The sequence below is a fragment of the Anopheles darlingi genome, chromosome 3 (genome assembly GCF_943734745.1).
Source record: "Anopheles darlingi chromosome 3, idAnoDarlMG_H_01, whole genome shotgun sequence".
NCBI lineage: Eukaryota > Metazoa > Arthropoda > Insecta > Diptera > Culicidae > Anopheles > Anopheles darlingi.
The window spans coordinates 41,545,105-41,558,438 of NC_064875.1; the positions used below are offsets into that span (position 1 = coordinate 41,545,105).

The window sequence follows — 13,334 nt, forward strand, 5'->3', positions numbered from 1 at the left end:
TTTACCAACTCTCCACGGTACCCACTCGACACTTCTCGAGATCTGACTATGGTCCATACTGCTGAGCTACGTGAACTGGCGAGCGTATCGAAATCAGAGAAAATCATTGTTTTTGCCTCAGGGCAGCACCTGAGAGGAGGAGCGTGGGGCCACTCCGGGCCGGGGTGTTAATGCCTTCCTTTTTCCCCCCTTTTCGCAGAGGTTCAATAGGTTCTTCTATTTACTTGGAGATTCAATATGTACAAAACACCTCAGGCAGGCAGAGGCCGCATTAATAAACAGCAACCGGACATCAGGTGCATCTCGCAACCCCGGCACTGGCTATGGTGTAAGTCGCACTGGAAACGAATCACTCTCTCATACTTTGCTCGGTCGAAACCGGGGTGCAATTGTTAAACATTTAAACAATGTCGAATGCCCCTACAAATGTGATGTAATGGGCCTGGCGTGACGAGAGATCGTGCTGGCTCTTGATGCGCTCCTTAGTTGAAAAAGTATAAGAAAAGTCCAGCTAAAGGTAGTAAAGAATCATAAAAGGGCATCGAAAAGCTATCCAACATCGGCCAGATATATTGCCTACTATCAGCGCGCATCACGACCGTGGTTCTTCTGCACTTTTGGCGGTACGCTGTACGATGAGTTGGCACATTTCGTTTCGTCGCATCATTCGGCACAAGATTGACGCTGTTGACGTGGCGTGACGCTCTCTCACACTTTTAAGATGACAGCGACAGAAAGACACCACCGTTGTCGTCTCTCCGTTTCGAGGACGGAAAGAAAACATTTCGTGATAATTGGCTTTAATTAAGTTTGATTTATGGTGCACCTGAAGGTCACCTTCATTACTCTCACGGTTGTACGGCGGGTGGCGTCGCATCAGCGCAGCGGCTGCATTACTTCCGTAGAAATGTCTGATTGCTGGCGGTGCATCTCGCGCATCTCGGAGTCGCGTGATGCTGGTAGGAAGTGCAACAAGCTTTACGCTTCTGTTATTTGTTTCCGATCGATCACCGTAGAAGTAACGCTACCGCAGTTCCGGTATTGTGCCTTGGAAACATGAAATGGGAATTGTACTTAATGCTTCGCATCAACGTCATTGTTCTTTTCGAATGTGTCCGGCTGCCAGGTGAGATTTCTTACCGGTTTATCACGGGATTTGCATACCAAATCGGGGTCGAGACACGTTCGTTCAACCGTTCGCGGTAGAAAGAGAAAAGATAATGCACTCTAGACCACCGACCGTATGCGGTGGTGGTGGTGCTGCACGTCGTCGTGTCGTCAAGAGCGATAATTTCCTTCGAATTTAATCGACTCACACAAGGTAGCGAATGTGCTTTATCGTCGGTGCTGTAGCGCTTTTAACTGGGCGAGGGGTTTTTTTCGTGCCACAATTTCGCGCCATTTATCTTAGCTCAGGGCACACAATTGTTGCCGCCGCCGCTGTTACCATGCAGGCACCTGATGTGTTCCTCATAGCTCATTATCTGTCATCCACCACGAAGGAATGAAATACACTGTACGGAGGATGAGCCACGACCTTTTAAATTACACACGAAATTCAGAATTGTTTCAAAGGGAGGGTGTCGTGCCCTAGAAAAATGGCGTATGGGGTCGGTGAGCGAGTGGACTTTGGCACATCGGTTTTAATGTTCGCGCGAATGGAATGCGAAGAATGTGCCACATTTATAAAGGTAGGCTTTGACAGGAAACGTCGCCAGCGCTCTAGTACGCTCACTGTCCCGCAGCCCACAGTTCCGGTTGAGTGTGCACGGGTTTGGAAATGTATCGGCCCGGTCCGGTGGCTACCGCGGTGCGGGTGTGTCGGCATGCCGTTTCAATCGACCTTGCCAACGAGAACGGCCTTCACGAGTGGAAGCACGTGATCGTGATTTATTCGAAGCTGCTCATGATTACGAATTTCGAAAATGTGTTGTCTTCCACCGAAGGGACCACTTTGGTTGGTGATGGGCCACATGGAATGCAATGCCATTAGATAGACGGCATAACTTAGATACGAGTGAATCGTCTCTACGTCGACTTAGCTGATAATCAGTAGAGTTCGATTGAGCAATCGTATCGTGTGTGCTACATCGATCAGTGAGTTGGAATTAACATAGGCTGAACACTCACTCCCGGTGGCACCGAGCGACAACTTGGTCACTAACCTTAAGGATTGAAAATGAGGTACCGATCGAACGATCGAATGATCGGGTACGCCCAGTGACAACCGAGTGACGATCCGAGGTGACTATCATTCGAATCGTTTGAACATTCAAAACGCACCGTTCAAGCAATGCATTATGCAATTTATGCGAATAAATTAAGCAAGTAGGTGCAGGGCAGTAGAGAAAGGCCCGTCCAACATCATGAGGTCATGCAGGGAGGGATCCGCGTTCGGTTTCCAACGATGTCCTCTTTGTAAATGCTATAAATGTCTCTCGTTTCATAGAAAACGATTTTGGTTGTAAATTATACAAAGCAATCGTAAACATACCCCGGATCGGTCCGCAGAACTGTGAATTACCAGGGGTTGGGGCAATACCGAGTAATAGATGTGTCCCCGATGGCGTCACAGTTGCGCTAATTTACATTCTACCTTTCCTCTAGTGGAACGACGACGTTCGTTTGCATTAGTTGTTGTGTGACAGCTTTCAGTGCATGTTGCTGCTTCCGCATCGTTCTTCCTCGTCCCTCTCTGTTCATCATCAGCGCTCTGTGTGTTGTCCTATCGCTGCCAGTAGCTTGAGACCAAGTTCTAAATATAAACCGGCAAGACCCGTAGAGCTTCAGTATACTGGAAACAAATCAATTAGAAAAAACTGCTTCCTTGGCACGTGCTCCATTCTCCACAATGTGTTCGCACTGTTAATGGCCAGTGAAAGAGCGTAACAAAAAGAGCATCATCATCTGTCCGTTCCGTCGGCACGAAACTAATGTTTTTACTTGCAGCTGCATTCCAGCGGTTCGTGACAGTATGAAGAAATTAAGATTCCCCCCTGAACTGACCGTCCTCTCGAAGGCCGAAGGTGTTGATCACACAGCACTGGCAAAACATGACGTACGGAAAACGAAACTAGGACCGAGGTTCCGACTGAGCACAGCCTTCCCTTTGGTGACACAGGTGTTTCCCCTAGATGCGACATTGTCAAGGAAGTGGCCAGCGTATCGTCAACGCAAGACGACATCTTCGAGGGCCTCGTTGGTTGGCACTAATTTCTTGATTAATTTTCTCGACGCCATCAAAACGGCCACCGGTCCGGTAATGGTCCCTCGTGAGTGAGGCAGCGCTTCTCCGTACGATGATAAAATATTAATTAACACGATGGAGTGAATTGAACACAAACACCACCGTGTACGAGGTGTGGACGATCATATCCTCTTGAGCCGGTTTATTCCAGCGTTACCCAGGGCGTATGTTAATGCTGGGGTAAAAACCCGAACCCCGAACCCCCTCCGTACGTGTGTGCTGGGCACAGGGAATTCCGGCCGTATAAATGAGACGTGGTGTGTGTCCCTCATGTGATAGCGGACACTTCTCGCCAAGCCAAGTAGTCAGCCATTCCGTATGCATGGAACCACGTTCGTCAGGAATCACACCGTGTAGGTTGCATTTGATAATATCCCCGGGGGCTCGGTTTGAAACTAATAAGCAAAAAGTGCTCGCTCCACTCGACCTCTATGCAACATATAGAGAAGCAAACGCTGCAGGATCAAGCGTTTCGACAAAGGGTGCTTCTGCTTACATCCTGAAAAGGTTAATTGTCAACGAAAATTGCTGTATTTGAGTTGCTCTTCCGAATCGTTTGCTCTCCAGAAGGTTGCTTTTAACTCACGGAACATCATTTTTTCCTACGGTCTTTACTCTTGTCGAGGATGTCTTTGGGTTGCCATTAAGCCGAGAGCGAAACAATATTTACTTCCAATTCCTCCTTCAAATGACTCCTTCTGCTTAAAGGTGAACCATCACGTCCACCTGTTGACTAACCGGTTACCGGTTTTGGGTTGCATCGGCCAACAAGCTTACCGTTCGCATTCCGTTCTTCCCGTTCTTCTGCGCGTTCTGGAAATCAATTCAGATGTTTCCATTATGCGTTACGTGGCTTCGCAAGCAAGAGCTCATGCCCACATCGCGACAGGAGTCCGCGTAACCCAATTAGTAGTGAGTGAAGCACCTGTCCTTCCTTTCTTCCCTCGTTCTGAGCATATTGCTCATCTGGACGCTGATCGATTTGGTGCGGCGTGCGGGAAAGTAAGGCATACACTCGCGTCACAAAAGCCTCAACGCGGCAATCGCATGAGGGTGTTTGATGTCAAGGTCAGTCACGCTCGCCGCGTGGCCACCGGTTGGCAATTGACTCTCCCAGCAATTGTCTCCATTCGCGAACCAGAGGCCACCCTCTTTTTCTCTCTCTAGGGAGACCTTGAGTTGGACGAACGGTATACAGTAGACATAATGCTGCAGCGTATGTTGTGACGACCTTGCCTACAGGACACACCGGGCACTTGCTGGGTTTCCACGAGTGCGAATGTCGCATTCTCCACTGGCTGGCTGTCTAGCAGACTGGCGCCAAGGGCCGAGCCTTACCTTGATTGCCAGAATATGTTGGGGTTTGTTGTTGAGCAAAGCAAAGAACACGAAGATCCGTTACGTGTGCGCAGTGCTGAAGACCGCAATGTGCAGCGGCTGCATTCCAACGATCAGTTCGTTCGTTTGTGTAATATCAAGCGACGAACGCAGATTCGCAGATCGATTTCATGATATAATTCCCTGTCGCCCGGTCGCCAGGGTAACCGGCGCCTCCGTTGGGAATGGTGATCATCCGGTACGAGGAGGAGGAAAGTGGTGGATGCAGATTGTTTACTTGTTTTCGCCGCTTTCCGTCTCCATGCGCGCTTACCAGGGGGGTTGGTGAAACCGGTTTACACCGGGCTTTACCACCGGTTATGGCAGGTTCTAATTGCGGTAGTAGCCGCTTTAGTTCCGTACTTCACAGATCTAGGGGATAGAGGAGCAGGAGGAGGAGGAGCACGGGGTTTGCTATACGCCGTAGATGACTCAACAGCGGTTGCCATATCATAAAACTATGATCATCACACAACACAATCGTTTTGTAGTGAATAGTCATCCTCATTCTCTACGATCGCTCCGATACCGGTTTAACTGATAAACATATTAGCTTTTGATGAAGTGGTCCCCGGAATCCGGCGTGCTGCGAGCGTGAGCGCGGAAAGGGGTCTGTGTACAAACGGCAGGAAGTTTGTTCTCGAGCGAACAACGCACAACTGTTGCTCCGTGTGCTTCGCTCGTTATCAAGCAAGAGCACCGCTGGGCACACAGTTAATTCAGCTGTTTATAGTAGTATCACTGTAAGTGACACTTTATTGACATTTCGCAGCACGACCGGCCGGCCGAGCCCAGCCCTCCCGTTCTCAAGGGGTTGGCGTGTATTGTCCGAATAAGGGTGTCACGTTTCATCGTCGCACGTTTAACGCCATTTTGCGCGGGCTTTGCTCTTTCCGCGGGTCGTTGTAAATGGATGAGAACGGTTGATTAATTGCTGTGAATCAAACTGTGATGTGAGTGTGCGTGTTGCTGCTGTGCGATATTATTTCCAGTTGACATTTCCATCCGCAGAGAAGGTGAGAACTTCCTGACGGAAAGATGTGGAACTTGCTGAAGGATTTAACATTTCCTAGTAGAAAGAATTTGGTGCGATCTCGTGGCATAGTCTTCGCTGGATTTCGATTAACTGCATGCCATATTGAATTGGAAGAGGTTTACACTAATTGAATAGCCGTGGCCACACGGGGCGAAAACTCTAGCGCAAACGAAAAAATTAATGCCAAAACTTTTGCGCTTCGATATGTTTACATGGCCGGGTTGAGGAAATTAAAATCGTTTTTTTGAAGAAAAGGATTGAATACACTAGCAATGATCACTCACTGTCGATGTAAACCACAAAAAGAACATATTGTGAGCCCTACCGTTTGCAAAAAGCTTTTACGCTAGGTTTTACGCTCCACGGACCAATAATCGTTTGACAGCATGTAAACGGCAAGCGTAAACGTTTTGGCATTAATTTTTTCGTTTGCGCTAGAGTTTTCGCCCCGTGTGGCCACGGCTAATCGAATAAAGCGAAGGAATGAGATCAAGATACAGCACTCGATCGTTAACCCCTTAGGCTCATTAAAAACCGTTTACTGCGAACACCTGCAATTTAGCTCATAGATCTAATTGAGTTTCAAATGTGTGCCATAAGATTGAATTAAATCGAATTGTAGCTGCATTCCTTACCACATTCCGCCGCCATTGCTTCACACCTCTTCACTTCCTGCGTACAGCTGTGGTATGGTGCTGCATTCCTTGATCGGTTGACCACTGCAGCTGTAGCTGTTGTCGCCTGCCAGTCATTAACATATGGGCTCCTACACACAGCACAAGAAGCCGATCCACTCTCCGTTGTGCCTCCCACTCTGTAGACCACTAGTGCCACACTAGAAGTACAGACCAACACGACTAATACATGTTTACAAAAATATGTATTCATGATCCATCGGCCAGTACGGCTATTGCGCGCGTCGCGTTGTTTGATGCAATTTACAATTAGCAAACGCATTCGCTGTCCACCGAGAAGAAGGTGAGGAAGAAGGTGCGAAGGTGTGTGTTGGTATGTTGCAGCTAGGCTTTTAAATATAGCTAGCCCAACAAACGCCAGTCACCCCAGACCATACACCATACCATAGGAGGAGAGAAGGATATCGCGCCGCCAAGAATTTTATTTTTAACCTTCTCCCTCAATCCGACCCCGGTGCGCACAAACAACCCTCGCCGCCGCCACCGCCGCCACGTCCATTACACTCGCTGCTCAATGTCACGAATACCGAAGCCGGTTTACGTGTGCGGACGGCGGACCGTGTGTGTGAACACAAGAAGGGAAATTATAGATCTTTCTTCCTCGTAGCCCCTCTATAGTAGGTTCCAACCGGTACGTCGACCAGACAGACATTGTTGTACCGGTCAACCGGCTTAGCCGGGTGTTTACAGAGACCTTTATAAAACAAAGAAAGTGCATCGAATGGATTGAATTGAAACATTAAAACGTCTTGGGGTTCGTTTTTTTTGTGCGTTGCGTTCGTTCTCGTCTGGCATATACTCGCTTAGTACGGGGCCAGTACCAGCTCCCAATCCCCTGGTGAGCATCCGATTAAGAGGTCCGGTTTCATAAATCATTGTCGATCTTCGACCGTTGGTTCTCACCTTCCAGCAACAGCTGTGTACGCACCGAGAAAGGCGAAAGCACCGGGGCGCAATGTGTTCGCGGGAGATTACCATTGGCCATCGCTGCTTATCGGGCACGTCGCACGCCGCCGCGACGATCGCGTTGGCGTCGTCTTTGTTTGAAATTGTAAGTCACCCACCACCACCACGACCCTCCCCTCGTTCTCTGTTGACTGTTTACGGTTGCCGGCCATCATCGGTCGTTCAGCAGCCGCCGGCTTGGCTGGAGCTACGCCTGGAGCAGCACCGAATGATCTCGGACCAAAGTACGAAGTACAATTCCCTTATGATTCATCCGAAACACATCGCGCACTCGGTTGTCCTTCGAGCATTCCGATGCCTTCATGTTGCTAAGACCTGCAACCAGCTGTTGACAACAGCGGAAAGGTGCAGGAGGGATTCCTTTTATTATGCTTTTGCTTCCATTACCCTCGCCATCGGTGGTGATGCAGTTTGCATTTGGAAGGCGCCAAAAGGCTGATAAGAAAACCGCTTTTGAGTCGAGATCATCCAGTGGTGATAAGATTCAAGATCCCAGCTGCTGCTAGAGCTAGCTTCGAAACCGCCAAATGGCACGTTTTCGATTTGTCACGATCCGTCTTATCGCTACCGTAAAAGGCAATTATTGCGGTCTAACTACTGATAGTAGAGTGCGTTCTTATTGCACTGGCACACTCAGGGCACTGATATGGTTATGGTTGTGTTGAGGTGATCCGTATCGATTCAAGTACTAGTACCGAGCATAATAAACCGAGCCTGCACCTCAACGGGGGGTTGTGTTGCGCAGCATCCTCTGCAGCATCTCAGTCGGCGGTCATTCGGTATGTCAAACAACTAAAAATAAACCTCGCCGCAACGAAACATACGCTTTTGGGGCAATAAACAGACTGCTAATCCTTATCTATCCCGTAAGTACTGTAAGGCGGGATTGACGTCAGTTGCGAGATTTGCTGGAATCTTCCCGCGGCTCTGTTCTCCACTCCCCTTTGTAGCGGCAGATCATCAGGCAGTGGGGCACACTTTCCTTATCAATCACAAGAAAAGTGGCGTCAAAAGTGGTGGTCGAGAAGACGCGTCGTGAGTTTCCCGTAACGAAGTAACAAAAGGTGCATTCGCACGCTCGATGTTAGAAACCATGACAATGAAGTTTCGAGATAAACAATATCCCTCGATCGGTCTCTCGCTAAACGTTCCACCAGCCGCTCCCCGCTGTTGCTCAATGCAACAATTCGTGTGGCGCCTGCTAGTCGTTGATGATGGTGGTGATTGTAGTGTTCCGGCAACGAGAACGTTGTTCTCGCACTGTTGTTGCGCTGCTGGTGCATTTCTAATGACCAACGGCCAACGGCGGCCTTCAACGTGTCACTCTCTAGTAGTAGCGAGCCCCCCCTTCCCACCCTTGCATAGAAGGGAGTAGCTGTGTTTGTAACACGCCCTTCGCATGGTTTCCCTTGCCCGTTTCTAACTCATCTGCTCACGATAGTACGCTAACGATCACAAGATGAGTAAACAGTCAAACCACCGGGGCGCTACATCCGTTACAACACCCAACAACCAGCGCAGCTGATCGCGGCACCCTTGGCAGCAGTTTCGAGACAATCCGGTTCATCTAGCCGCGGTTCGTCTACGGGCCTACGCATTTGTTGTTGTTCGCTGGCGCGACTGATCATGAGAGATGCGAGGCCAAAAATAAATTCGCCGGTTCTGCGCCCGGTTGTAGTTGTAGAGCTCGCAGTCACCTACCTAACACGGTTTAAAAACGGTCTTGGCACGTTTTCGATCACGACACGATCGCCGATCGTTTTCGAAATGTCTGTCGCGTCTAGCTCTCTGATGGTGTCTCTGTCTCCACTGCTACAGGTGGTCGTTGTGCACCACAACACCGTCTCGTCGTCGCCTACTCTTGGACTTTGCTACGTAGCACGCTGGCAAAGTTGCATAGCAACAGCAGCAGTTGAACTCTCTCATCGTGGTGCATATCGCAGGTGACGGAAGTGTGAGAAGAACTGTACCGGCATTCCTCTTCTCTCGTACTGCAATTTGGTGCAATCATCAAGGGGGGGTGCCTCTAGAGAGAGGGACGAGCGTTTGACAGGCAAATTGCATTGCATGAGACCGCCTGAAGTAACCGAAACGTCGCCGCGGCTGCCGTCTGACTGACCGAAGGACACACACATCAGGTGACTACTACCGGTTGAGACGGAAACCCCATATATCCCGCCGGCAGCCGGGATTGCCATTATGTAAGGACAGGCATTCCCGTGCAGCGATCCCATTGGTGGTGCGATTTAAGCTATTTCGAGCATGGGAGGCACGGCGCGTTGAGTGGCTCATGTTTACATGTAGCAGGAGACGTACACCTCAAGCGATTCGCGATCACTAATGGCGCCAGCGGCCGGTTAGTGATTGATTGCGAGCGGCGGTATGAAGGGCAAGGGAGAAGGGAGTATCAAAACAACGTGATTATTGCCCTCGGTGTGTACCACCCCCCCCCCCCCTCCCCCTAGAGGCGATCCCCAGCAAAGGAGTCGTCGAATAGACTGTAAATGGCAGCGGATAGGGCGTTTGATAAAAAGGGCCAGAAGGCAACATGATAAGACATTTCTATTGTACCACATCCAGCAATCGTGTGCTACTAACACAACGGTGTTGGTGATGGATAAGGTTTAATGAGGTTTCTCTGCTGCTTTCGGATAGACTTCTACTTCAAAACCTTAACCTTGCTATTAAAACTATCATTGCTTTCCTAAACCAGTTACCGACAGTTGATCCAAATAAAGTGATGGAATATTTTTCCTGTGTAAAAATATTCCCACCTCGGCCAAACTGCCAACTGGGCGCAACAGGAACTCAGCGCGGCTCGAAAGCGCGCGCGGCACCAACATTTGTCACACAATCGCATCACCGAACGGGCGCGGCGACTACTCCCGGGGCCGCCGCGTTGCGTGTCGTTGTGATCGTGATCGCACTGCGCGAAGGGTGGCGCTAGCCGCCAGCTAGTGAACTCCATCACTAAGACTACGGCAACCCGCATGTTGTGCTCCACAACCCCCGAGGGCGGACGGGGAGCAAAATGCCGAGCCGAGCGGCGCTTCGGCGGCCCGAACGAACGACAAAAGCACTTTACACTCATCCATTGACTCTCATTCATCTCTCGGTTCTCCGCACAGGCGATGGTCACAACCAAGTACGCGTCGGACAGTTGTGCACGCAAATCGGAACGCTAAACATGGCAGTAGCCTACCGGACAAAGATAACATTTTCGCCCACGCAAACCGGACGCGACAACACGATCATGCTGAAGAGCGATCACTTCCTGAAGGATATCAGCCCGAAGCACGTCCGCTACAACTACAACAAAAAGAAGTAAGTATTGTGATGGCAGTAGCAGCAGCATTAGTGATTATGATGGTGATCCTCAAATGCAGTACGAAAAAGATGTGGCCAGTTTGAATTTTTGTAGGATTATTCTTTCGAAACCGCCGAGTGCAGTGACGAAGAGAGGAAGCCGTTCGGGAGGAATTTAAGCCAGGAGAGTGGCCATCGTGGAATGCAAAAGTGAACGGAACGCAAGTCAGAAGGAGGCGGAATGTGAAAGGTTCGATGCGGTATCCCCTTATTTGGATCCCGAAAATTCGGTCTTTAAACAGTTGCTGCAACAGAGTTGCTGCAGTAACTGCCATTAATTGTAGTGACACAATTGCCGAGAGTAATTCAGTGAACACCACCCAGCACACTCCACCAAAACAACAGGAAGACAGTGTGACAAGTGAAATCCGTTCCGCTGGTTTTTTGGAAATCCCCCTCCAATCGAACATAAACCGGTTTCGGGTGCCAAAAAAAAATTTGGTTTCCCCGAGGGTCGTACCGACGGATGGACGTTTAGTGCTGATTCATGGGTGGTGTGCATTTGCGTCACAAACGGCTCGTCGCGTATGCGAGCGCGCGTGAGTAGTGATGATCACATCTACTAGGAACGGCAGACCCCCTCGTGATGTGTGACAATCATTAGCTAGCACATGAATGGGGTTGGACGGGGAGTTACTTGCGGGGCAATAGTGTGATACTCAGTTCGTTGATTTCGCGCCCTATTCACTGACGACGACGCTCGACACGAACTCGAACGATGATGGTGATGATGCTGATGATGATGTTGAAGATGCGTGTGCATAAATGATGAGACACTCAGACACATGCACACATGCACACACACTCTCTTTGGTGCACATTCCAGTGGCGCGCGTTTTGTGTCTGGAAATCGTCAGCTCGTCGATGATGGTTAGTTGGTTGGTTGTGTGGTGGAATGTCGGTCGAAAGCAAGGGGTACCATTAAATGTGCGGAATGCGTTTGATTGCTTCAGGCGTTGCGTTTGGTTTGATCGCGAGCGAGCGAGCGACGCATGGTCGTCGTTCTCTTCGCCGAATAGTACGAGAGAGCTTGTTGAATTGAATTATCAACAGAGGGAGCTGCAGACGTTATGAATGCGAAGAAGATCCACCACTCGGTGGTGGTGGAGCTCACGCATATTACCAGGAGTCAGCAGCCCTCAGTATCTTCTACTATCTACTACTGGCTGTTGCCGAGGAGATGTAGACGGAACGGAGGATGCGAGAAGTCTCACGTGAAGGCTATCTTGAGGAGTGAATGCTCATAGCTCCGATGACGACTACCTAAGCCATTTCGACCACCAGAATCCTGCTGGTGTTGCCTACCTGTTGCGTTGACATTGGTGTGAGGCCTTCGGAAACCACTCGTGATCAACACACGGGCTAGGTTCTCCACTCTGTAGGCCACAAACCGGTGGGCCGTTTCGTCGATGGAGAAATCAACCGGTTTGATAAGGGGAATCAAGTATTAGTGTGTATGTGTTACTACTCTGTTGCTGCTGCATGTGATGGCAGTATCTCTTGGTATGTACGAGGAAATTGAAAGTGATATCACTTAATGCTTCACGTGACGTGTGTAACGTCCTTTCCGCGAAACCCAGATAGCCCCGTTCCAGGAGCTTCTCGTCGCCAATTTTTTTCCGAGAAGCTTTGCTCGAGTAAATCATCCACCTTGAGTGGACTAGTGGAGTCCGATAACGTGTACAACTTGAGCGCGTGTTTTAGCTTATCTCGGCTGTTGGGGGATGGTGAATCCCATTATACTTTCAACTTGAGGCACCTTGTTAAGAGTGTCAGATAACATTATCCATGGTCCCCTTATGGATTAAGAGCTTCAGTCACCAGTAGTTCCGTAAAAATCATCAACGAAATGCATATACGATTTCTTGAAATGGAGGGATTTCTTAGAGCATAAAAACTGATTCATCTCTCACTGATAGCTCACTTCGCGTCCATGAAGAGACACCGATCATCGTGGAATCGATCGGCCAAGTTCCACAAACCGATCGCCGTTCATTGATCCAGCGAAGGTCAACAAGGCAAGTGTGGTCAAAGGGCCTGCGCAACGCCGGAGACTAATTCACTATCAGTCGAGTGCAATGTCATCATCGGCGAAAATGAGAATGAGCAGTGCACCTACGAACGAAACCCACCACAACAACACCGATCGGTGATAACCGGATTGGTGTGTTGTGCGACATGCTCATGAGTACCCATGGACGGCGGCCATTGCTAGATTAAAGTCGTCGGTTCCCACTTTTTGCTCGCCGTTTTCCTGTGGCGATTGTGGCAGACAGCCCAAAGGGAGTCCGCAAAAGGGGGTAATCGCAACAGGGCGAGCTCGAGGTGCTTTTGGTAAGCACTGACGTCCCCAGCACACCCCAGGTTATAAGTTAATAGTCATGATAATAGCTCGAGGTTGCACCGTAGCGGTGCAGCATTTAGTTTTGTAATCACAATTTATTACAAAATCCTACTTACGGCCGTGCAGGTGATTGCTGCTGGCCTTATCTGGGTTCAATGCTCATTCAAGCCAGATAGTCAGATAGTCCTCTTTCTCTAGTTGATTGTACCTGGGTTGCGGGTTCGGGCGCTGGCATGGCAATCCATTGGATTTTCATCAAAAGAAATGGCCTGGAAACATCATCGCGGCGAGCGTATCGTATCG

General features: G+C 49.5%; 1 protein-coding gene across 1 annotated transcript in view; it reads left to right on the top strand.

The window, feature by feature from the left end:
* LOC125957224 (autophagy-related protein 13 homolog) overlaps positions 1-13,334 on the top strand; it is a 36,363-nt gene that overhangs the window by 18,844 nt on the left and 4,185 nt on the right. Inside the window, exon 3 of the mRNA XM_049689778.1 lies at positions 10,450-10,645. Within this exon, the coding sequence (XP_049545735.1) occupies positions 10,450-10,645 (196 nt within the window). The remainder of the gene's footprint in view (positions 1-10,449; positions 10,646-13,334) is intronic.